At 37.1% G+C, this 25172-nt stretch overlaps 1 protein-coding gene and 1 long non-coding RNA gene across 4 annotated transcripts in view; one reads left to right on the top strand and one right to left on the bottom strand.

The window, feature by feature from the left end:
* The window catches only part of LOC148946601 (uncharacterized), a 139676-nt gene that overhangs the window by 15438 nt on the left and 99066 nt on the right, over positions 1-25172 (top strand). The gene's annotated exons all lie outside the window — the stretch shown is intronic.
* LOC148946603 (uncharacterized) overlaps positions 5870-25172 on the bottom strand; it is a 64061-nt gene continuing 44758 nt past the window's right edge. The window contains exons 3-4 of one of the 2 annotated variants that reach the window (XM_089096271.1): positions 15771-15941; positions 5870-7661 (exon numbers count right to left, since the gene is read on the bottom strand). In XM_089096271.1, the coding sequence (XP_088952397.1) occupies positions 6016-7661; positions 15771-15941 (1817 nt within the window). In that variant the 3' untranslated portion in view covers positions 5870-6015. The remainder of the gene's footprint in view (positions 7662-15770; positions 15942-25172) is intronic. The other variant, XM_089096272.1, reaches the window with a different exon arrangement.

Genomic DNA, 25172 nt, shown 5'->3' with positions numbered 1-25172 from the left:
TTTTTGAACTACTGGACGTCTTCGATCTGACTACCTTTTAGGGTCAGAGGTTTCATCCATCCCAGCTGTTTGCAGGGTTTTTGTTTTCGGTAGACCTATTTAGAGGCCAGTCGAAAGTGCCTTGTCAATGATCATAGCCTGGGCTTCTCTAAGAGATTGAGCAAGCACGTCCACATCGTCAGTATAGTCGAGATCCGTGACAGAGAAAGACAGGCTCACTGCAACACCTTTGTGGTTGTCCAGGACCTTGAGGAGTTAAAAACCGAAACACTTCTGCTGAACAGGATCGCTGTATATGTGGTCGAAATATCCAGACTTTTGTATCTGTTTTCACTGTCTAATAAATGGACTTATCTCCATTTGAACGTTTATTTGTTATTCATTAAGACTAAATTTTCATTATCTTAAAATAATATATCATTGTCTACTTTTTCTATTTGTATTATGGAAAGACAATGTGGTCTCGTCCTTATTTACGTTTAGCTATGGGGAGCAGCGTTTGGGGAGCAAATGGGGAGCATACGTTTAGCTTATGGAGAGCTATATAAATCCTATGATATTTTTGGCAGGTTGCTAGGTTGGAGAGGGAATTGTTTCATCATGATTTCTGTAAATCGAAGGAACGACTGCTAAAAAAAAATGAAAAACTTGAAGGATGAATTGTTGATGAGTGATCGTACCTATATTCCGAGGTTCAGTCCTGGACCCGCAATTGCTAATCTTTTTTTTAGAACACTGAAACCTAAAAAAATCTAAATGTTTAAAACCGGTCCGAAAATCTTCTTTCCTCCAAAAGAAGCTCCTTTACACTAATCTTTCAGATCTTATTGATAACCTTTTTAACAACCAAATAAAAGAGCTAAGTCTCCAAAAAATTCCAAGGTCCTAAAATTAAATCTAATTTCCCTTAAAATCCTTCTATTACGATAACTAAAGCAGATAAAAGCGATTCACTAGTTGCCATGGATATGACATATCATGGTAACAACATTACCTTAATTACCTTAATTCGCACTTCGGAGCAAATTAAGGTCCATACTGGATCTGTTGTGCTCCGGGTCAATGATGGCAAAAAAATTCGTCACTGTGTTAGGGCCCAGTGACACGCCATAGGAGAGGTCTGCTGGAGAGATGCAATTTAAGCCCACTCGGTAGCGGTGGCTCCAAGGTTGGTATGGCCTGTTAAGACCATTCTCAGTGGCATAGAGCTGACACCGCCGCACAACAGCAACTTCGGATCGAGTATGCAAGATGGTTGGGTATGACAAGCGGCATCAGCCTCCTAGCAAGACACTCATTATGATAAAGCTGGCATCAGTCAGTAGTTGAGTGGGACGGACAGTCCCCCTCATATATCCATGGCTTGTTATTCCATTCCTTGTCAAGTCTGGACTTGAAGGACGCAGCCGTAGGTGCAGTCGCCGTTTCAGCTTGAAGGCTATTCCAATCGTTGAAAACACGGTCGGAGAAGAAATGTTGCCGCGATCGTGTTTTGACAGAACGTTTTGACAGCTTATGTGAGTGTCCTCTTGTATGGTGCTGACTTGAATGTTTGGTAAGGAGGGGGTTATTTAGTTGTGGGTTATACTTGTAGCTCAGCATCATATCACCACAGTAATAGCTGAAGACAAGTGTTGGCAGCTGCATGTGTTCTAGTCTCTTGTTGTATAGGAGATCTCGTAGGCCAGCTACGCGCTTTGCGGCATTTCTCTGAACTCCTTTAATTAGATTGGTATCATTCTAATAAGAAGGGGAGGTGAGACACGTACCAAAATCCAAAACGGGTCTAACTATAGCCTTATAGAGCCTTAGAAAGACTGTACGGGAGCGGCTGGTTATAGTGCGTTTGAGGAGACCAAGGCTTGAATTTGCTTTTGAAACTGCTTGTTGCCAGTGGCCGTGGAACTTCAGTTGTTCATCTATCAGCACTCCTAGATCTCTTTCTTCGGGACTTGTCTTTAGTACTAAGCTAGCCAGTGAATTGGGATCGGACATGTTGTACTGGTGACGAGGGTTGTTGCTTCCAAAGTGAAGGACACTGCACTTCGATGCGTTGAATTCAAGTAGCCAGTCTTGTGCCCACGTTTGGATTTTATGGAGGTCACGCTGCAGACTTTGTTGGTTTGCAGGCCCAAACAGCTTGGAGTCGTCGGCATAGAGAGTGATGTTGTTTTCTGTTCCGTTCATCATATCGTTGATACATATAAGGAATAGGGTAGGGCCCAAAACAGTACCTTGGGGGACTCCGCTTACAACATCACATGGTTCAACACATTCAATCCCATTTAAATGACAAAACTACCTATGCAATGATAACTCTTGATCATACTGATTAGTTTGCTGAGGAAATTATAAATGAACTGAAACTATTAAAAACTGTAGAATCACTCAGCAATAATACAATCTTTTTTTCCACTTGGTAGCTCTTGAAATTTTACGGCTTAACAAAATGGTAAGCATTTACCAAATTTTATGCAATTACCAAATTACATAGACAATAGATCCTTGTAAGGCATATCAAACCGGGTACAAAAGAACCCACTTCAAATATTGGAAAATTACTATGTACAGCTTTCAAAAAGCTGCTTCCGTCTCAAATATCATATATAGTTAACTTCCCGCATCCCAAACGGTAATTATTAAGTGGTAGAGCCCACTAAAATTTTGAAAAACGCATTGAACAAAATTAGGACAATATAACAAAGGCTTTAAGTTCTAATAGTGCTTCCAGCTCTTTTGTTTTCAGCCCTAAACATCTATATTTTCGAAAACCCAATCCATGTAATACTTTTCAAAAACAACACTTTCATGAGTATTGATCTGGGTATTAAACAAGCTTTTATTAAACTTAAGTTAAATAGAAACACTTTTTTAATTATAGATTTTGGAAAATATTCACTAAATATATTATACACAGATTTAATTAAAAAATAATTTTGCATTGCATTGCAAAACCAATACTTAATACCGATGAACTTGTATCAAAAAGACCTTTTAAAAAGTTTCCAAAAAAGCAAGAACTGCATTAAAACATGCTCTTGGTTAGTTTTTTATTTGAATGAATTGCCTTTGTTTCATTTTTGTATTTCAGTCTTGATTGAACTTCCTTTAAGTGATGACAATGGGACTGTTTTGCAGGTCTTAACTTTTTTTAATGGTAAGGTATTTATTTCAAGTCTTCTTTTTTTTTATCTGACCGATTCTGATCACGGCTATAAGCCAAAATACTCATTTCGAAAAATTCATTACCTAAGAATAATTCCTAGTTGTTTTACCTTTTGTTATTTGCATTATGGAAAAGCAGTGTATTCTTCGTCGTTATTTGAAAAAAATACAAACACTAGATGGCATTGTCGTTTTTTTACACTAGCGCCAGTATCTATTCATAGAAGTTAGAATTTGGAACAACCATAAACGTTTTTTAGTGCTTTACAGTCTTTTTTCGTTTGTTATTATTTCATAACTAAAGTACAATTATTTCAATTATATTTCGCAATGTCTCTCAGAGTAAAGGCCATTGTGGCGGAGATGGCCATACATGCCGAAGCTAACAATATCAAATAATAGAAAACTGTGAAACCAAAAATGGAAACTATATGCCTCCAACTTTCCATGTAGACTAAGCTTTTTCTGTTAGGGAAACAAAAGGTTAAAAAGAAAAGACGATTCTTTACATTTTATTGCTAAACATCAGTTAACTTGGCTACATAAAAAAGGAAATAAAAATAGGCAAATCATTTAAAAAATACATTAACACATATGTAATGTAACATATTTAATGCAATGTTTTATACATAAAACATATGTATTTACAATGTAAATCATTTATACATAAAGTAAAAACTGTAAAATCACAAAAGGCTTGCTGTCCACACAGATACAATTCAAAGCTATTAACATTTTGTTTTTATTTCCCTATGCTGTCATAATTATCATATCAGAGCGTCTGGCTGAAATATATCTACTCTTGCTTAGCACCCCGTCCTACCCCGTTTCTCTGGTGGTTTTACTGATTTTCCTTTTCTTTAAATTCCATCAGAAAGAGTTGCTCACTCTGTCGTCCCATAAACTACTTGGGCCACAGTCTCTTCTGATTCATATTTTTTCAAGAAGAACATCAAGATAACTTGAAAAAATAATAAAGAAAGAAGCTAAACTGTGAAGACATGTTAATTTATTTTGTTAAGAAGGAAACAACTGAATAGCTGATGTACTTAGCAGATTTGTAGGATACAGGCTACTATGAGGAGCATTGAAAAAATAACGGTCACTTCACTTTCATCAATGGATCTAAAGAGTGTAAGACATAATACATAGTGGTGAAACACAATCTGCAAAACTGGTTGCAGTCTTCTGATATTAACCATTTTAGAATAAAGAAATGGACATGAATCTAAGTTCAGTCATATACATGACATGCTGTTTTTACAACTTCTTATAGGAATTAAAAAAATTACCCTGAATAATAAGCTTATATCTAATCCTTCAAGCATTATAATTACAAACGGTGCCAGGCTAATACCACTTGCGATTGCGAAAAACTTCCTTAGCAGACGATTATCACAAAAAAAAAAAAAAATGCTTCCTACACGTAAAATTGAGCAAAGAAAGGGAGAGGAAGATAAATTACAAGAAAGAAGAAAAGATAGAATTCTGAAACATCCAACCAACACATTCCAAAAATATTAATATAAAACATTTAAAATAAAAAACAAATGATAGATGGGACCTAGGATTCTACCTGACAGTCCTCACGAGGTCGGATTCTTAAACTGAAATGTTTCTTGGTCCTCTAAACATTACGCCTTAGTTTTGCTTACCATTGCTTTGTCCTCCTGCTTGACCTCTTTAGACAAAAGACTGGGCCTCTTCACCTCTACTCTAGAGACGCAAACTAGCGTTCTGAATAAATTAAAATAAAGACATCTTTTAAATTGCCCGTTACTTGAGGACAGCTTATAGTCTAATTGAAGAACATTCATTCAATCTGCTTTTATTTCCTTTTCCTATCTTAGAAATAAGGATAAAGCGCAATATATTATATCGACAATACTGTATATTGTATTAGCAATATTGTATACTCTATTAATATTGTATTAACAATAAAGAATGAAACTCAATGAGGAAGTTTTAAAGTCAATAAATTGCAGAAAGTAGAATTTGAACATTTTGGCTATAGATCTAATATGTGGTTGATAGATCTAATATATTGGTTGTGGTACAAATTTAAGTTCTCAGAAATTTTTTTTTCTCATTGTAAAAGACTTGTATGCCTTTTATCCTGTATGGATTATTCAATGGCTGCTCAAATTCAAAGTAAAAGTGTGAATTCTCTGATGCCTATTTAAATGTGAACTGTTGGTAAAGCTTCTATTGCAAATAATACACTTGTGAGGTTTTTTCCCAGTGTGAATTCTTAGATGAACATTTAAATTTGAAGTGCAGGAAAAGCTTTTGTCGTAAATATCACACTTAAAGGGTTTTTCCCAAGCGTGAATTCTCTGATGCACATTTAAACTTGAAGATTGGGAAAAGATTTTATGGCAAATATCACACTCGAAGGGCTTTTCCCCAGTGTGAATTCTCTGATGCCTATTTAGACGTGAACCGTCGGAAAAGCTTTTGTGGCAAATACACACTTTAAGGGTCTTTCCCCGGAGTGAATTCTATTATTCACATTTAAAGATGCAGCCCGAGTAAAGTTTTTATGGCAAATATCACACTCGAAGGGCTTTTCCCCAGTGTGAATTGACTGATGCCTATTTAAAGGTGATCTGTTGGTAAAGCTTCTATTGCAAATAATACACTTGTGAGGTTTTTTCCCAGTGTGAATTCTTCGATGAACATTTAAATTTGAAGTGCAGGAAAAGCTTTTGTCGCAAATATCACACTTAAAGGGTTTTTCCCAAGCGTGAATTCTCTGATGCACATTTAAACTTGAAGATTGGGTAAAGATTTTATGGCAAATATCACACTCGAAGGGCTTTTCCCCAGTGTGAATTCTCTGATGCCTATTTAGACGTGAACCGTCGGAAAAGCTTTCGTGGCAAATAAACACTTGAAGTGTCTTTCCCCGGAGTGAATTCTTTTATGCACATTTAAAGCTGCAGCCCGAGTAAAGATTTTATGGCAAATATCACACTCGAAGGGCTTTTCCCCTGTGTGAATTGACTGATGCCTATTTAAATGTGATCTGTTGGTAAAGCTTCTATTGCAAATAATACACTTGTGAGGTTTTTTCCCAGTGTGAATTCTTCGATGCACATTTAAATTTGAAGTGCAGGAAAACCTTTTATGGCAAATACCACATTCGAAGGGCTTTTCCCCAGTGTGAATTCTTTTATGCATATTTAAAGTTGAAGCCCGAGTAAAGCTTTTATGGCAAATACCACACTCGAAGGGCTTTTCCCCAGTGTGAATTCTTTTATGCATATTTAAAGTTGCAGCCCGAGTAAAGCTTTTATGGCAAATACCACACTCGAAGGGCTTTTCCCCAGTGTGAATTCTTTTATGCAGATTTAAAGTTGCAGCCCGAGCAAAGCTTTTATGGCAAATATCACACTCGAAGGGCTTTTCCCCAGTGTGAATTGCCTGATGCCTATTTAAATTTGAAGCATTGGAAAAGCTTTTGTTGCAATTATCACATTCGAAGTTCTTTTCCCCAGTGTGAATTGCCTGATGCCTATTTAAATGTGAACTGTTGATAAAGCTTCTATTGCAAATAATACAGTTGTGAGGTTTTTTCCCAGTGTGAATTCTTCGATGCACGTTTAAGTTTGAAGTGCAGGAAAAGCTTTTGTCGCAAATATCACACTTAAAGGGTTTTTTCCCAGTGTGAATTGCCTGATGCACATTTAAATTTGAAGTGCAGGAGAAGCTTTTGTCGTAAATATCACACTTAAAGGGTTTTTTCCCAGTGAGAATTCTTTGATGCACATTTAAAATTGAAGCTCGGGTAAAATACTTCTGGCAAGTATCACACCTGCAGAGATTTTCAACACAGTGAATTATTTGATGTCTCTTTGATTGTTCCGCTCTGGAAGAAGTTATGCTATAAGAAACACACTTGAAAGGATTACTCTCAGCGATGATTTTTTGATCCTTATTTAAGTTTTCAGAAAATCTCTTCGTGCAGGTGTCACTAATTTCGGATTTTCCGTGTTTTAAAAGCAAATGCTGATTTAAATCATCAACATTTTTACACAAGCATATTGGACAACCTCCTTCATCGCCTAAATAATTTCCCACAAAGTTTGAGTGGTCTTCAATTACTTCGCAACAAATTACACAGTGCTTACTGCTTTTTTTTTGGTGTGAATATAACATATAAAAAGATTCCTCATTTCCACATGAAGAACATCGCCAGATGGATCTGCTCCATCTAATTTGCTGTTCCAGTACTTTGCTGCTCAATTTCTTTAACAGTACAGTAGGAATTCCTTTTTCGAGTTCGAGCTGTTTTGCAGCATCTTTAAAGTGTACTGAAGGGCCCTCTTTCTTTTCGGAATATACAGAGTGTTTATGATTAGAGCTATTACTTAAATCATTTACATTTTCTGCTGTATTTGAGTAAACAGGCCCAGCATCAAATTCTTCATTTATTTTTGAAGATCGTATTTCCTGAGACTCATTATCTGAAAACGGCAGGATAGCTCGGTCATCTAAAATAGAAAGCAGATTATACTATATATTTCGGAATAAACTCAATATAGAAAAGCAACGACTTGTTAGAAATACTTTTCCAGGTTGCCACACTCCAAAAAGAATTCTTTAATTTAGTTTTAATCCAAAACAACAGAATTTTGAAGGAGAAAAATTATTTAGAGAGAAAGAAACGTCATTTAAGACTACGAAACCAGAATGAAGACTATTGCAATCAATACAACCAAATTTTTGAAATGAAAATAATTGCAGCTTGTATTATAAACCAAGATTATGAAGGAGGCAGCTTTCGTTTCAAATCAATTACCTTTTATTTTTGTTTCGGTTCGTGCTGCAAGATGGCAAATATAAAAATAAACGTTTGGGTTTAAGTAAACCCGGTATTAAAGGGTTCTTTAAACTATTGTATTTGCACAGCAACTTTACATGGAATCAGTGGTTAAAGAGACTTCGGAGGGGGCTCATTAGATTGTAAATTAAAAGATCTAGTCCTTTTTAAGAGCAAAAAGTGACCAAATAAGAACTATTGCCACCCTTTTCCCCTGTTACCTTCAAAGAACTTTGACTTAAATTTAAAGATTACAAATTCGTTTAAAATAGTTGAAAAGTCAAATACATAGGCCTCCAAGGATGAAAAAACCCCTGCAGGCTCCGTGACAGGCCATAAATAATGTAGATTGTAAAGTGTTTAAACATGTGTTTTACATTGGAAAAAGTGGGGTTGTGAAATATCTGAGGGTAACAATATACCCAGAATTATTACGATGAATTATTTCTCTGTTTTAGGGTCATAAAATACCAAAGTAGTCGGAAAAACTGATTAAAGTTTAAAAAGTGGGAGGGAGAGAGCGTCGTCAAAATCACCCAGTCCCTAAATAAAATTTAAGCTGTTTTAATCATTAAATTATGACAAAATACAAAGCAAATAAATTTATTAATATTCACATCAAATACACTAAGGTGATAAAATCAACGCTACCATCCTTCCCTTATAAATTCTGCAATAAGTTTCGTTATAAATCAAATATTAACTTTATTTTCAGTAGTTCTTTCCAAGACTGATCGAGACACCTACAGTTTTCACTACAAACAAGAGTTTGACTACTGCCCGTTTCCCTAACTGTACAAGTATAAAGCCTACTACGCATTTGGCGCTTTACTAAAACGAATTATATTTAAAAAAAAAATTGTTTGTACTTTTTACAACACGGAAAATATAACGAAAATTATAGAGCCCTAAAATCTTGAACTGCTAAGGTTTCAGCAATTAATATCATTATATATCATATATTCAGTTTAATTTTATTAGTTCTCTCCATGACTGTTCAAGAGATACAGGTTTTAGTAAAGTACTGATGACGCAATAGGCTTTATACTTTTACCATTACGGAAGGGGGCAGTTGCAAAACTCTTGTTTGCAAATGATTTTTGTTCGTTTCAAGCTTGATTTGCATATTCAGTTTAAGTTTCACTCGTTTTAAAATCTATCTTATTTATTTATATTAGTATTTCTTGTCTGTTTGTTTGCTATGATTATTTATTTAGTTTCTGCTCGTTTTGAGTTTTGTTTATTCCAGGGCTGCCACAAATTCAAGTGGTGAAAAATAGGGACTTAGGAACCTCTTTTTAGTCGAAAAAGAGACCTCTCTAGGGACCATTTTAGACACAAAATGGACCCCAAAACTCAGTTTTCAGAAAGATTTTGAAAGAAAAAACAGTGACACAACAACAAATGACACTTGACTACGAAAAAAAACGTGGGAATGATCATTTGCAGACATGTCTCCATGATCAGAGGCCAAGTGATAATTAAGAAACCGACCACCTGAGAATCAGCATGTTATGGGAGGAGCCTTTTCCTTTTTTTCTGAACGCTTAACTTTCGAATACAAAAAAAAATCAGATACAAAAATAAGATGAAAGGATAAGGGTACGGTACCTAGAACACATAACCTACTTGTTTCCATTTTTTTGCACTGCGAACAGAGAACAGAGATGTGTTACTGGAACAGAGATGTGACCAGTAACTGTTTCTTTGACTCTAACTGCTGCTGGTTCTTTATGTCCCATCTATCATAGCCTGCGCTAGCTGTATCTCAACCATGCCCTTCTTTTCAGTGCCTTTTTTGAGCCGGTTATGAGCTTCCTTCAGAAACTCGTCTGTGGCCTCTTCCTTGAAACCACACGCTTCTTTTTTTTTGCTTAGAGAGATTTTTCGAGTCTCTATTCAAAACCTCTTTTCAGAGAGGTTTTAGCGAGCTGCTGCTCTCTTAGCCGTTCTCTCGCCTCCGAATTCTGCCACTCTTTCTCAGTTTTTTCTTTCAAGGCCTTTCCTGCTGTAGGTACAAATCATTGCTCTTTCTAGCGGAGTTAACCAATTTCATCAAGTCTTCAGTGACAGCAACATTTGGCGCACAACCTCCAAATCTACCAAACGTATCAATCACACACAGTTTTGCATTCTAAGATTGCTCATTCATCGAAACTTTTTCTTTGCTGAGAACTCACCCAGAAAGGGAGAAACTCCGCTCAATGCTGGCAGACCCATGTGAAATGGCCAAAGCATTTTTTACGACTTCAGACAAGTTTGGCTATTTTCCTCCCTGGATCACGTTGTCCCACTTGTCGTTGACCCTTCCTGACTCCAATGGAACTTCCAGATAACTGGACTAGCTTAAACGCGTCAACTAACATGTCTTTTTGCGTCGCGATGGGTAACTTCCTGGTAGCCTATAATAACTGTGAGCAGAACTGGCTTTGGAACTTCATTGGGATTCAGAAAAGTTAACACTTTCAGTAACTGCTTTCTGCCGACTTCATGAAGGGTCGTTTTCCAGAAATAAGGTCCAAGAGCTTCAGTTAAAATATAAGCAAACTTAGTTTGCTCAAAGGAAAAGTTTTAGACCTCTGTATCTTGGGACATTTTTCCATTTACATCTGCTATTTCGTCTTTGTATTTCCCAAAATAGTCAGAATCACTCATCTTCAGAGCTCATGTAATTTCTGCACTTGTTGTTTCAACCCACACTACGTAATGGACAGTTTTGCCAGTTGGCTGCTCTCCATGGTAAATACTGCCAGAAATGAAGCTAGGGAGTCGGGGTTAGCTTTTTGGTGACATTCTTCTTATGTTCAGAAAGTCTGGCGTTCTGAAGTAAAGCGTAGGAGCGCTTAGGGCAGACAAGCGATGTATTACAGATAGAACAGCAGAAAGAGAACAGATCTCCTGGAACAGATCTAAACCACTCTTTCATTTATTGTCCCATTGCATCTTTCTCTTCCAACCAAGACTCCCAGAATTTGCACTTTCACATTCTAAATCAAATAAAACTTCAAACCCTAAACTTTAAAGAGAGAAAAGAAGTTAGTAGAAAAATATATAGGCTATTACCAGAAATATATTCAAATAAAAAAGGGCACTAGGAAGTAGTCTAATAGTTCAAGAGATATACGTAAGCTCAAAATAGCGCAAAAGCCTGGTTTTAACACCGCCTCCTTCGTATTTTGTACTTTGAACTATTCTCTTATTTTTTTTCTCTGTGTGCAACAGAGTGACACCCAGAAGTGACACCCGTCCCCTAGCCTATTGACTCCAGAGGTAAAGTGGGTCACTCCTTTTCGTTAATAGTCTGTCTGCTCTGTGCAGACAATAATACTGTAGCCTATGTGACAACAAGTTTTGTTTTTCTTAGACAAGCCAAAACAAGTTCCAAGAATCTCAATAAAAGAAATTACTGAAAACCGTATATTCGCAGCTATTGGCAGCCTTCAGGATACGGAGCTTTAAACCAAACCAAGAAAAGTGACTTTAGAGACCTTTATCAATTTAAGGGACCAATAGGGACTTTCACTCGATTTTAGGGACTTGTGGCAGCCCTGTTATTCTTTAGTAGAAAAGGATTTTTGGTTCTTTTTAAGCTTGATTTGCATATTCTATTTAAGTTTTGCAGGTTGTCCGCGGCTGGGGCGGGAGGATGACATAAAGAAAGATTTAAGGAAAATGGGAACTTCCTGGGAAGGTGTAAAGAGGGAGCTTTGAATAGATTGAGATTGATTGAAGGGCTTTTCCCCTGTGTGAGTTCTTTGATACTATATAGCGCGTTGATGCTAAATCACGCTGTAGTTTAACAAATGTTTTTCGAGAAAATATTTTAGAATGTAAAACCCATAGTCGGTTACTATTTAAGAGCGTTTAATAAATAAAATAAATAAATCATTCATTTGCATGGGATTCCTCATAAGTAGTCCAGGACTTTTAGGGTTTGACCCGGACAAAATTGCAATATAAACGAAAATGGAACCAAAATGATCAGAAAAAAATTCTGTACAACATACTAAAAGTCCCCATAAATCCGAGTGGGGCGAGTACCCGAAAAACAGGGGAAATGCGGGGGAAATTGGGAAATATGTCGAACATGCCCAGAAAATAGTTCAAAGTGAGTTTTCTGGGGCTTTCCCATACGCTGATCACGAAACTGACATCTAAAATTCAGTATAGAATAAAAGTACTACGGAAAACGGGGGGAACAGGGGGAAGAGGGGAAAAAATTTAAAAATACAGGGTAGGGGTAGAAAGCACTTTGAAATATGTTTTCTGGGGTCTTTATCTTCTGATCCCGAAACTGACATCTAAAATGAAATAAAGAACATGAGCCCCACCATAACGGGGGAAAAGGGGGAAAGAGGGGAAGAAAAGGGACAATTGAAGTCAGGGGTAGAAATCAGTTTGAAATGTGTTCTCTGGGGTTTTCTTATCTACTGATCACGAAACTGACACCTAAAATGAAGGAAAGAAAAAGAGAACCAAGAAAACCGAACAAAACTTGAGGAAATAACGGAAAAGGGGAAGAGAGGCCTGACTCTTGAGCCAGCTGCTAATGGCTAATAAGTAGACCTATGGACAAAATAACTCGCTTAAGTATCAAACTCTTACTTTCTTGAATCACAGACATTTCTTACAACCATTTGAATTACTAAACATAAAGAAAACAACCGCTTGGCAGTGATCACAGCATAAAACTTCAGCTGTTATTGGTAAAATTTGTACATTCGAAACCAATATCGAAGAATAAAAAATTAAAAAAAGAACTTAAGTAACTATAGGTAAAATCTGCACTTTTTAAGGCATTAGAATTGACTTGAAAAACACAGCATTGATGTCACTAGTCGAGCTCTTCGTCTTCGACAATCTCGTTGTCCCTGTTCAAACAGTTGATATCCTGACATTCTCCGCACGCGAACGTACACGCTAATCCATTTTTCTTGCAGCTGCATCGCGAGTTCTCGCAGCCTGTCTTACAGTTGCATATCACGACACTCAAAAGAGTCTGAGGTGCGGGCAACAAATCGGTCATCACAGGTGAGTATTTATGGTCTCTGAGGACCCAAACCCAGTCAGCCGGGTCGAGGTCAGCTGGTTCCCCTTTCCAACGGGATACCTGGAGGCGCACTCGCTGGGAGTGGAATGAAGCTGCAGCTTCGGTTGGCGGAAGCCTTTCAGAACAAACGCCGTAGTATTTGACGAAGAAACTTTTTCCAAGAAAATTCGATGTCGCAGCTTAGTGAGATCTTCGTTTGGTCGTGCTTTATACAAGCCGAGGAGAAGATATTCACCCGCTTTCACAATTTCATCTTTAGACGATGATTCATCCAGAAACACTTCGCATTTTTTTCTGAATACTTCGCTCTTCTTCAAAAGAGGTAGCACAGCTTGCTTTCCAAGTCCGAAAACTCGTGAGGTCGTGTCACATCCCAAGAGTGCGTGCCCTACCAGAAGTAGCCTGGATACTTCTCCCATTTTTTTTAACTTCGTTGAGGCACCAGAACCGTGTTATCGCTTCTTTTGCGTTCGTTGACGATTCGAAGTAAAGTGTTTTTGTATTAGGCGGGAGGTGATACAAGAGTAGAATCAGAAGGTCAGTGTCGTTGCCAAGTACTATTGTTTCAGAGTTTTCTGCTTTCGTTACGACAGTCTTCACGATTAGATAGTCAGCATCGTCCTTCGCATGGACGACATCAAATCCATTGGCTCTGAGTTTTTCCCCGATGTAGCTTATAATTTGCTGTTTGTTCTGAGAGTTGCTCAAAAACTCTTCCTTCTTTTTCTGGAGCTTCATCCCTAAACTGAAATCGATCACTTGATGTTGGCTTCCCTTACACTGTCGGTTGTGGGTAGCATCTTTCGTGGTTGGACCAGCGCTGTATCCATCGAAGACAACAGTAGGGGAGGTACAGCGTCGAGTAACGAAACTAACATAGCTGTCACAGATTGAATCATAAGTATCACCAATCTTCCTAGGTACTTGCTGAAGCAGCCAACCTCCGTCAACTACAGTGACACGATCTGACACTGGCAGGTGGTGAATCGAGTCCGTTTTCGCTTTTTTCCATATTGCTTTCGCTAGTGCAGGTTTGTCTGGCTGACGCATTATGCCAGAATTCTCAAACAAAGCGGGCGGATAACTGCACAGTTCGTAACGTAGAGTTTCTGCCATGTCATTTTCAGATGTATGGGCAGCAGTCGAAAGACGTTGAAAAAGCAGGTGCAGGGTCGATATGCAAAATCTCGCCATCTATCCTTATGTTCCCATCGGATGCCAGTGTAACGACTTTGTCTTTCTTCCTGAATGAAAAACTCGACGGATTGGCCATCCATGCGCTGGAGGATCAGCTCACCTACAGCTTTAGCATCCTCTGCATTGACGCCTTTTTGGGCAATCAGCCCGGAACCTATACTTCTAAGCTCTGTGGAACTAGTGCATATTTCTTTCTCGAGTTTTTTTTTGCCTTTTCCGAACCTATGGGGTAGCCGAACCTCTATAGATCTCCTGTATTAACATTTTTAAACATTTCCACATGCTTTCTACCCCGCCCATGTATCTTTCCCATTTTCCCCTCCCTCCCCCCCCCCCCATTTTCCCGTTTTATGTTAATCAATTTTTTTATATCATTTTAGTTCTCAATTTCGTAATCACCAGATAGGAATACCCCAGAAAATATCTTTCAAACCGCTTTCTACCCCTACCCTGTATTCTTCTCTTTTCTCTTTCCCCTGTTCCCCCGTTTTCCGTAGTACTCTTTTTCTATACTGAATTTTAGATGTCAATTTCGTAATCAGCGTATGTGAAAACCTCAGAAAACTCACTTTAAACTATTTTCTGGGCATGTTCGGCATGTTTCCCATTTTCCCCCTTTTCCCCTGTTTTTCGGGTACTTGTCCCACTCGGATTTATTGGGACTTTTAGTATGTTTTACAGAATTTTTTTCTGATCATTTTGGTACCATTTTCGTTTATATTGCAATTTTGTCCGGGTTCGACACTTTTTTGAGCTAAAAGTCCTGGACTAAAGGTAAACAACTTAATAAAAGACGTTTTTATCATTAATAATATAATTGTAAAATTCGTTTATGTATGATATATTCAAAGCTATTTGAAGGGGCAAAAAAAAAAAAGATCTCAAGCAGTGGTTCCCAACCGATTTTGGGCCATGCCCCACCAAGGCATTTCTAGAATCCTGATGCCCCCACACGAAATTTAAATTTTTTTACCCAAAATTCTACAAGTATCCACCTGAATGAAGTTCAAAAGGCCATTAACTTGGTATCTTTTTTCGAGTTGTCCTCTAGGTGTATTTTATGCGAATGAAAATTTCTGTCTGTATGTAACACGTTTCCTACAATGGATGACGTCGTTGAATATTATCATGTATCTGTTTTTTCGAAGGGTGTACGTCCTGCCTATGACCCACCCAAAATATTCCCATGCCCCTCGGTGGGGTGTATGCCCTATGTTGGGAGTCAAGGATCTAGAAGCAAATTAGGGTTGTAGTGGACAAAATAAGGTCTAGAAGAAGGCCATGAACACCCCTACTACACCCCAGTTATCATAACCATTCATTTCTGCCATAATGGGGTTTTTCGCTTGAATTTATGGTATTTGAAATGTCTTTTTCATTCTTAAAGTTCCAATATCATTCTTCATAAATTTTCACGTTTCCATCGTGGTTAGTTTGACTCAATTTTCAGTGCACACAAAAAGCATGGACAAAAAAGCCCGCTTGATTCTAAATTTATAGATACATAAAGACTGTGGATATTTGAAAACATACCCTCGCTCTTGATAGTAGATAAATCCAATTTGGGAAAATCAAAATCAGGTTCAAGATTTGTAGACATACAAGATGAAACATTTGAAGCAATATCTTCCTGTTTAGGTGATGACACAGGATCTGTACTCCCACAAAACTGTTTGTCCTCATTTGGGAATATGTCTCCAAATTCTGAAAGAAATTTACAAAATTAAATTCAGATTTAGAACCAACATTAGAAGGTAAATCTATCGCTCCTCTAACACTGAACGAAAGTTACTACTACTACTGACAACTCGCTGCAGCACCAAGCCATCTGAGGCCAACGCAGTTGTGCATGATCTTCATCCATCCAAATCTATTCAAAAACTCCGTCTTTTATCACCCTCCCTAGATCTTTCTTTAAGATATCCTCTCAACTCATTCGGGGGCGACCTGCTTTCGTTGGACCTATACATTGCCCGACAACGACGAACTTGGGAAATCTGTTATCCTTCATCCGCAGATTATGTCCTAGCCATTTTCTCCTTATAGCCCTAGAAACCAGGATTGAACCATATTTTTTAATGCCGCTTGCTGTTTGAAACATGGTCGGTAAGTCGGGTACCCAAAACAATTTGTAGTCGATTTCTCAGAAAAAAAACATCTAGCGCAGTGGCATCACAGTGGCTTCCAATATTTTAATCTTTGTGTAGACTTATCTTGCTACTCTACTTTTAACATCTTCACTACACCCACTGTCTTTACTAATAATTAATCAAAAAAACTTTTTCCACAAAATAAGGTTTTCAAAAAAAAGGTAACCAAAAATGAACAAAAATCGAATCAAATAATCTACCAAGCATACAACAACCAAAAACCAGTATCAATAAATAAGTGAAACCCAGAACAAACAGAAATTAAAATAAGTCAAACCTCAAAACGAGCAGAAATTAATTTGAGTAGGGTTCTAAGACCTATGCTTTCTAAAAGCCAGAATATAATTTGTACTTTACCGAAAAAAATTCAAATGAATTTACTGAAAAAAAAAATGCGCATTTTCAGTTTATTATACATATGCTTATATTAATTCATTAAAATCTTAATTAATTTTTTATTTCTTAAAGTTATAAAAGAGATAACATTTAAAAGAATTTTTTTTCAGTAAAGTACAAATTATATTCTGGCTTTTAGAAAGCATAGGGTTTAAAACCTTATACTATGAGCCTGGGAAATGATGGGCTTGGGGGGGCATTCTCCCTCTCAATTTCCAATCAAAAGAGCCCTTTTTGAAGTTTTTACGACAAAACGTTCTGTAAAAATATTATATGCCCCCAGGGCATAACTTACAGCATTAGCCCTGAGGGCTGTAAGGGGGTTGTCATGCTCAAAAACTTAATTTCCGGACCCTTCAACTACGTTCAACAAAATGGCTATATCAAAATGTTGATCGGAAGTGTTTGGAGAAATGATGGACGTGGGGGGGCATTTCCCCTCCAATCACGTTTGACTATTAATAAGGGCACTTGCCATCTGAATTCTCAATTGAATGAGTCCTTTTCGAAGTTTCTACGACAATGCTGGCAAAGACCTAATTTCCATAACTTTCAACTACGTTGAACAAAATGTCTATCTCAAACTTTTGATTGGATATGTTTGGGGAAATGGTGGGCGTGAGAGGGGCGTTAGTTACCCTCCAATTACTTTGGACTATTAAAAAGGTTCGAACAATGGAATGTTTTATTTTAGTTATAATGACTATAGTGTGTTTTATTTAAGTTATATTAAAAAATAAACATGCCCCTTACAGTTACTTCACATGGGAAAACTTGGGCTCAGGAAAACTTATCGGAAGATACTCAATACTTTTTAATATATATATATATATATATATATATATATATATATATATATATATATATATATATATATATATATATATATATATATATATATATATATATATATATATATATATATATATATATAATGAACTTGAGTATATATAATTGATAAAAATCAAGAAGAGGATTAGTGGCTACAGTAGACAAATGGTAAGTTGGCTACTATTTTCTGACTTGCTTGTACAATTTACAAGCAACATTTGACTAATCTTGACAAAAAAAAGAAACTGTGGAAACCTCTAAAAAAAGTACTAAGATCTTTACCTCTTGGATGGTATGGAAAAGAAGTTTTTTTAACCCTCTTGAGATGGCCATAAATATATGGTTATCTCAAAATTTTTATTGGATGTACCTTAAAAAGGGCACTACCCTTTCATTTTCCAATCGAATGAGCCCTTTTTGAAGTTTCTACGAGAATTCTTTCTCTGCAAACTTTATGTGCCTCCAGGGCATAATTTACAACCCTTGCGCTGAGGACTGTGGGGAGGAATGTCATCCTCAAAGACATAATTTCCGGACTTTTCAACTACGTTGAACAAAATGGCTATCTAAAAATTTTTATTGGATGGGTTTGGGGAAATGCTGGGCGTGGGAGGGGTGTTAGTTTTCCTCCAATCACTTTTGACTATTAAAAAGGACACTAGCCCTTTCAATTTCGAACTGAATGAGCCCTTTTTGAAGTTTCTACGACAACATTTTCTATAAAAAAAAAAACTTAAATGCCCCCAGGGCATAATTTACAACCATTGCCATGAAGGCTGTGGGGGGGGGGGGGTTGTCATCCTCAAAGACCTAATTTCCAGAACTTTCAACTACGTTGAACAAAATGGCTATCTCAAAATTTTATTAGATGTGTTCGCGGAAATGGTGCGCGTGAGAGGTGATTAGTCGCCCTCCAATCACTTTCGACTATTAAAAGGACACAATCCCTTTCAATTTCCAATCAAATGAGCCCTTTTTGAGGTTTCTTCAGAAAACGCTGTCTAAAAAAACGTAAAATGCCCCCACGGCATAACTTACAACCCTTGCCCTGAGGGGTTTGGGAAGTTTGTCATCCTGAAAGAAATAACTTACAGAACTTTCAACTACTTTGAAGAAAATACCTATCTCAAAATTTTAATTGGATGTGATCGGGGAAATAATGGGCGTGAGAGGGGGATTAGTTGCTCTCCAACCACTTTCGACTATTAAAAAGACTAGACTTTTCAATTTCCAATCAAATGAGCTTTTTTTGAAGTTTCTATGACAAAACTTTCTACAGAAAACCTTATATGCCTCCAGGGCATAGCTTACAACTCTTGCCCTGAGGGGTTTATCATCCTCAAAGACCAAATTTACAGAACTTTTAACTACGCTGAGCAAAATAGATATCTCAAAATTCTGTTTGCGTATGTTCAGGGAAATGATGGGCGTAATAGGGGGGTTACTTACCCTCCAATTACTTTTAATTATTAAAAAGAGCACTAGCCCTTTCAATTTCCAATCGAGTGAGCCCTTTTTGAAGTTTTTACGACAAAGTTTTCTATAAAAACCTTATATGCCCCCAGGGCATATCTTACAACCCTTGCCCTGAGGGCCGTAGGGGGAGTGTCATCCTCAGACATAATTTCAAGACCTTTCAACTACGTTGAACAAAATGTCTCTCTGAAAATTTTGATTGGATGTTTTTGGGGAAATGGTGGGTGTCAGAGGGGGTTTAGTTGCCCTCCAATCCCTTTCAAATATTAAAAAGGCCACTAGCCCTTTATATTTCCAATCGAATGAGCCCTTTTTGCAGTTTCTACGAAAACACTTTCTATAAAAACCTTAGATGCCCCCAGGGCATAAGTTACAACCCGTGCCCTGGGGGGTTTGACATCCTCAAAGACATAATTTCCAGAATTTTCAACAACGTTGAACAAAGTACCTATCTCAAAGTTTTTATTGGATGTGTTTGGGGGCATGGTGGGAGTGAGAGAGGGGTTAGTTGCTCTTCAATCACTTTCGACTATTAGACAGGGCACTAGCCCTTTCAATTTCCAATCAAATGAGCTTTTGTTGAAGTTTCTACGACAACACTTTCTATAAAAACCTTATATGACTCAGGGCTTATCTTACAACCCTTATCCTGGGGGCTTTGAGGGGGTTATCATTCTCAAAGATCTAATTTCTGAAACTTTCAACTCCGTTAAACAAAACAAATATTTCAAAATTTTATTTGCATGCATTTGGGGGAATGGTGGACTTGAGAGGGGGCGTTAGTTGCCCTCCAATTACTTCCAACTTTCAAAAAGGGCACTAGCCCTTTGAATTTCCAATCGACACCGCTTTCTATAAAAACCTTATATACACCCAGGGCACAACAACCCTTGCCCCCTTACAACCCTTGCCCTGAAGACTGTGGGGGAGATTTCAATTTCCAATTGAATGAGCCCTTTTTGAAGTTTCTACGACAACGCTTTCTATAAAAACATTATATGCCCCCCAGGGCATAACTTACAACCCTTGCCTTGAGAGCTGTGGGGGGGGGGGGTTGTCACCCTCAAAGACCTAGTTTCTAGAATTTTCAACTACGTTGAACAAAATGGCTATCCAAAAATTTTGATTGGATGAGTTTGGGGGAAAGGTGGGTGTGAGAAGGGGGTTAGTTGCCCTCCAATCACTTTTGATTATTAAAAAGGGCACTAGCCCTTTGAATTTCCAATCGAATGAACCGTTTTTGAAGTTTCTACGACAACGCTTTCTATAAGAACCTTATAAGCCCCCAAGGCATAACTTACAATCCTTACCCTGAGGGCTGTGGGGGGAGTTTCCTCCTCAAAACACAATTTCTATCTGGAAATCAATTACGCTGAACAAAATGAATGTCTCAAATTTTTATTGGATGTGTTTGGGGAAATGGTGGGCGTGGAAGGGGTGCTAGTTGCCTTCCAATCACTTTCGACTATCAAAAAGGGCACTAGCCCTTCTAATTTCCAATCAAATGAGCCCTTTTTGAAGTTTCTACGATAACTCCTTCTATACGAGGTGCCCTGGCAAAAACTAAAAATAAATAAATAACACATTTTGCCAACATCGTTCTTTACTTAGGCAGCGCAATTGCACTGCGATTGATACTACCTAGGTAGGTGAAGCTTTCCACTTGATCGTGCTTCTCGTTACCCAACATTACCTTTACACCTTCACTTATTCCTAGTCTTAGTGACTTAGCTTTCTTAACAATAATTTTCAAATTTATTCTTGCACGATGTACTCTCAAAACCTCCAAAAATTATTTCATTTTGTTAATGTTTTCTTCTAGGATGCTTAAATTACCAGCATAGTCTAAATCTAGGAGTTTTACTTCCCCAGTTGATTCCGTATTCTCTCATTGCCTTTGCTGTTCTCCTTGGGACAAAGTCCATAAAAATGATCCATATAAATTGGGATAAGATGCAACCCTGCTTAACTCCTGATTTAGTAAGAATCCAGCAACTAACCTCGTTTCCTACCTTAACCACATAAATTTTTTTCAAGTACATATCAATAATCCCTTTAATGTATTAATCTGGCCTGAATTTACTAAAGCTCTTCTATCAACTGAATCAGTCGCATGCGTTCATAATTTATCAAACTGAGGACTATATGGGTTTGAGGACTCAGGTACTTATCAATAAATAAATTAAGAGTTCTTAAAACCCCCCTCCTAAAACAACACTGTTCTTTTCTTAAAACTTTATCGAAAGCATATGCCCTGGGGGCATATAAGGTCCTTATAGAAAGCGATGCTGTAAAAACTTCAAAAAGGGCTCATTCAATGATTGGAGGGCAACTAGCCCCCCAACGATCATTTTTGTCGACTGCATTCGATAAAAATTTAGAGATATCCATTAATATAAAATTGTTCAAAACTCAGGTGTTGACACAACCCCTCAGGGACCGAGGGAAGGCGTGATAAGTTATGCACTGGGGTGTATATGGTTCTTATGAAAGGGATAATCGTATAATCTTAAGAGAGGGCTTCATTTGATTGGAAATGGAAAGGTCCAGCTTTCTTTTTAATAGTTAAAAGAGATCCGAGAGCAACTTGCTCTCCCATGCCTTCCTTTTCCAAACACATCTGATAAAAATTTTAAAATAGACATTTTGTTAAAAAAATAGTTCACGGGTCTGATAAGAAAAAAACCGGTGTCAATACAGCCCCCCAGGGCCCGGGAGAAGGTGTTATCAGTTATGCCTTTAGGGCATGTATGGTTATTATGAAAGGGATTGAAAGTTCTCGTTCACTTTTTAAGAGTCAAAATATATCCGAGGGCAAATAGCCCCCCCACACACAGTGTTTTCCCCAAGCCTATCCAATAAAATTTTTTAAAGAGCCATTTCATTAAAAATAATTAAAAGGTCAGACAAAAAAAACTCCTGTGTTGAAGCATCCCCCACGGCCAGAAGTCTGGCATTGCGAGGCATTGCAAAGTCAGGCATTGTAATGCTCTGGGGGCATATATCATTTTTATGGAAGGGTTGCATGTATAAACTTTGGAAAGCGTTGATTGGATTGGAAATTGAAAGTTCTCGTTCACTTTTTAAGAGTCAAAAGAGATTGGAGGGCAACTAGCTCCCCTCCCCCTACACGGGCTAAAGGCATCGGATAAAAATTTTGAGATAGACATAGACCTTTTATTAAAAATAGTTCAAAGTTCAGATAACAAAATCTCCAGTGTTGACACAGCCCCCAAGGGTATGCGTTGTAAGTTATGTCCTGGGAGCATATATGATTGTTATGGAAGGGATGCTCGTATAAACTTCATAGAGGGATCATTTGATTGGAAATTGAAAATTAGAATTCACTTTTTATGAGTAAAGAGTGATCGGAGGGCAGCCAGCCTCCCCCCATACTCCATTTATTTTTTTCCCAGATGCACTTCATATAGAAGGAGTCGCCGTATAAACTTCAAACGGGACAAAGTTTTTTCACTTCGATATTGTTTCTTTGATACAAGTTTTTATACTTCTATGAAGATTTGATTTTTTTTTTAAGTTTGATTTTGAAATGAATAATTCTTAAAAAATTTAACATTTTTGCTATCAAAAACGAAAAAAATTAATTTAAAAAAAGCTTTCTAAAAAATGAGTTTTCAAAGAAAAGTAAAGGCCATTTTAAACTTAAGCTCAGTAGATACAAATACCTGTTGAAATTAAAACTTAAAACGACCAGAAATTACTAGATGAAACCCAAAACGAACAGAAATTTAAACGAACAATCATAGGAAAAAACATACAACAAGTAATCACACAATTGAATAAATAGATCTTAAAGCGAGTAATGCTTACATTGAATATGAAAATCAAGCTTAAAACTACAAATAAATATTGTTACATTGAATTATAAATAAAAATAAATTAAACAAACAATCAATTAAAACAAACATACAAAGAAAATGTAAATGAATAAACAAATCTTAAAACGAGTGAGACTTCAATTGATATGCAAATCAAGCTTTAAACGAACAAAAATCACGACAAAACTGAGTTTGGGTAAAAGTTACTTTAAAGTATAAAACCTGGTGTGTCACACACCAAGAGACATGTGTACGTCTCTTGGCTTAGGGCAGCTTGGTTCTGCCTTCAGTCGTAAGTAGTAGTATTCTAGTTAGAGTTAAGATTTTACTTTTTAATTCAAATTCCAGTCGTTGGTATCTTATTAAGTTAATACCGGAACTCTTTATTTTTTACCTTGATCACTGATAGATTTTAGGCCAAATTACAGAGACTCAGGTTCAAGTTTAATTGGAACCGAAATGTTGGGAAAAGTAGTCACCGGACCGTCTTCTAGTTTGGGAAATAAAAGAGGGCCTGAAATGTCAACCCGCTTCTTAATGTCACTTTGTAAATTATCATCGACTTCTAAAAACACAATCAAAAGAGATATAAAAGAAGTTTGACAAAAATGTATATACATTTTATGAAAAGAAAATTCAGACAAAGATGTAGTTAAAAAAAAGTGATGCGTATAGAACACCTTCTCAAAAAAAATATTTGATTATTCAGTCAACGCACACTTTTCCCCTCCTCCATACCGGAATAAATGTTCCTGAAGGTTTCAACTTGATATCTGAAACTGGGAAAATTTGCCAGACTTTCAAAAAAGAGGGAAAACAAGTCTCAAAAGTCAAGGAATCTATTGAAAACTTCACCGTCAAATTCAACGTATCAGAGGAATCTACTGTTTAGGTTCCAAACTCCCCTCTGACAAAAATTTTTTCCAGAAGAAAGATAACTGATCCGTTTGGATTTTTTTTTCTCTGTTCTTCCAAGGGTTGATCATATCGAAGGAACGGTCGTATGAGATCGGGAGAGGACTCATTTGAACGAAAATTAAAATCTCTATTCCCCTGTTAAACCGATCAAAAACATTTAAGGACAACTAGTGCCCTCCTACGCGCCTTTTCCCCTACAGTCGTCCAATCAAAACATTGAGATAGTCATTTTGTTCAGCATAGTTGAAAGTTCCAATAACTGTATCTCTCTGGGCTATTTTTGCATGTGCGGGATTATCCACATGAGAAACTGCATGGACGAATCATCAGCAGGAAAAAAATTTCCGTGGGGAAACTTTCCATTAGAGGGGATATTTCCGGGAAAAATTCTACATAGAAAGATTCCTATATAACCTGAAAAATGATCAAAAGTAAAATAGACATATTTATTTTTTCAAATGACAGTGTGGTCAACATAATTTTTGGGGCTGAATAGTCTGCAAGAAGTTATACCAGTGGGAAATTGTCAGTGAAGATGGCCTTATCTGGGGGACATTTTTCCATCAGTAACTCTGGATGAGTGTCGGTGGTTTGTTAGCGTGTGTTGAGAGGGGCAAGTGCTTAATGTTTCAGAGAGTAAATTCTTACGTAAACACTTTTTAATCTTTCGGTAGCATTCAGGTTAACAAAGAAGAGGATCTTGGGCGGGATGAAGTCTTAGCTAATCTGTCATTTTTTGAGTTGAATTAAGAATAAATGTAGGTTCTGCTCGATGATCGTACCCTTTTTATAGCATTTTTAAACACAAATATTACTGTCATATTTTTACCAGAAAAATATTTTTAAGGTCAACTGTGTCACCAGTTAATTTAGATAAGTTGGACGTGGACAGATGCTACCAGAGATTTTTTCTAACATTGAGTGTGTAGTATCTCTCATTTTTTCCATCTATATAATATGTTTGATTGCATCTTGATTCCCGAACTCATTGCATCCCATTGGCGTTTATGGCTTATATTATGCGCCATGGGTTAGCTTACCATACGTATATTCTACTGCTGGTAGTAGTACTTCTACTACTGCTGCTGGTATTAATATTAATAAGGATAATCGTTTCAATGTGGAACTTCCCCGTTACTGTTGAGGGAAATTCTGGGCTAAATCAAAACGCATTATGTACGTGCAGGTTATCAACAAGACGTGTCAGTAATATTTCGTAAACAGCTTAAGGTATTAAATTGAAACTATCAGGGCATGAGAAGGGATTGTTGGACTAGACCAAAATGGTACAGTATGCATACTATTACTGCTTACGACTAGTACTA

Source organism: Artemia sp. Qi Xiang Cuo, chromosome 11, assembly GCF_049724085.1.
Source record: "Artemia sp. Qi Xiang Cuo chromosome 11, ASM4972408v1, whole genome shotgun sequence".
NCBI classification, from domain to species: domain Eukaryota; kingdom Metazoa; phylum Arthropoda; class Branchiopoda; order Anostraca; family Artemiidae; genus Artemia; species Artemia sp. Qi Xiang Cuo.
The sequence above is the reverse complement of the archived record's forward strand: the minus strand, read 5'-3'. Positions and strand labels throughout refer to the sequence as shown.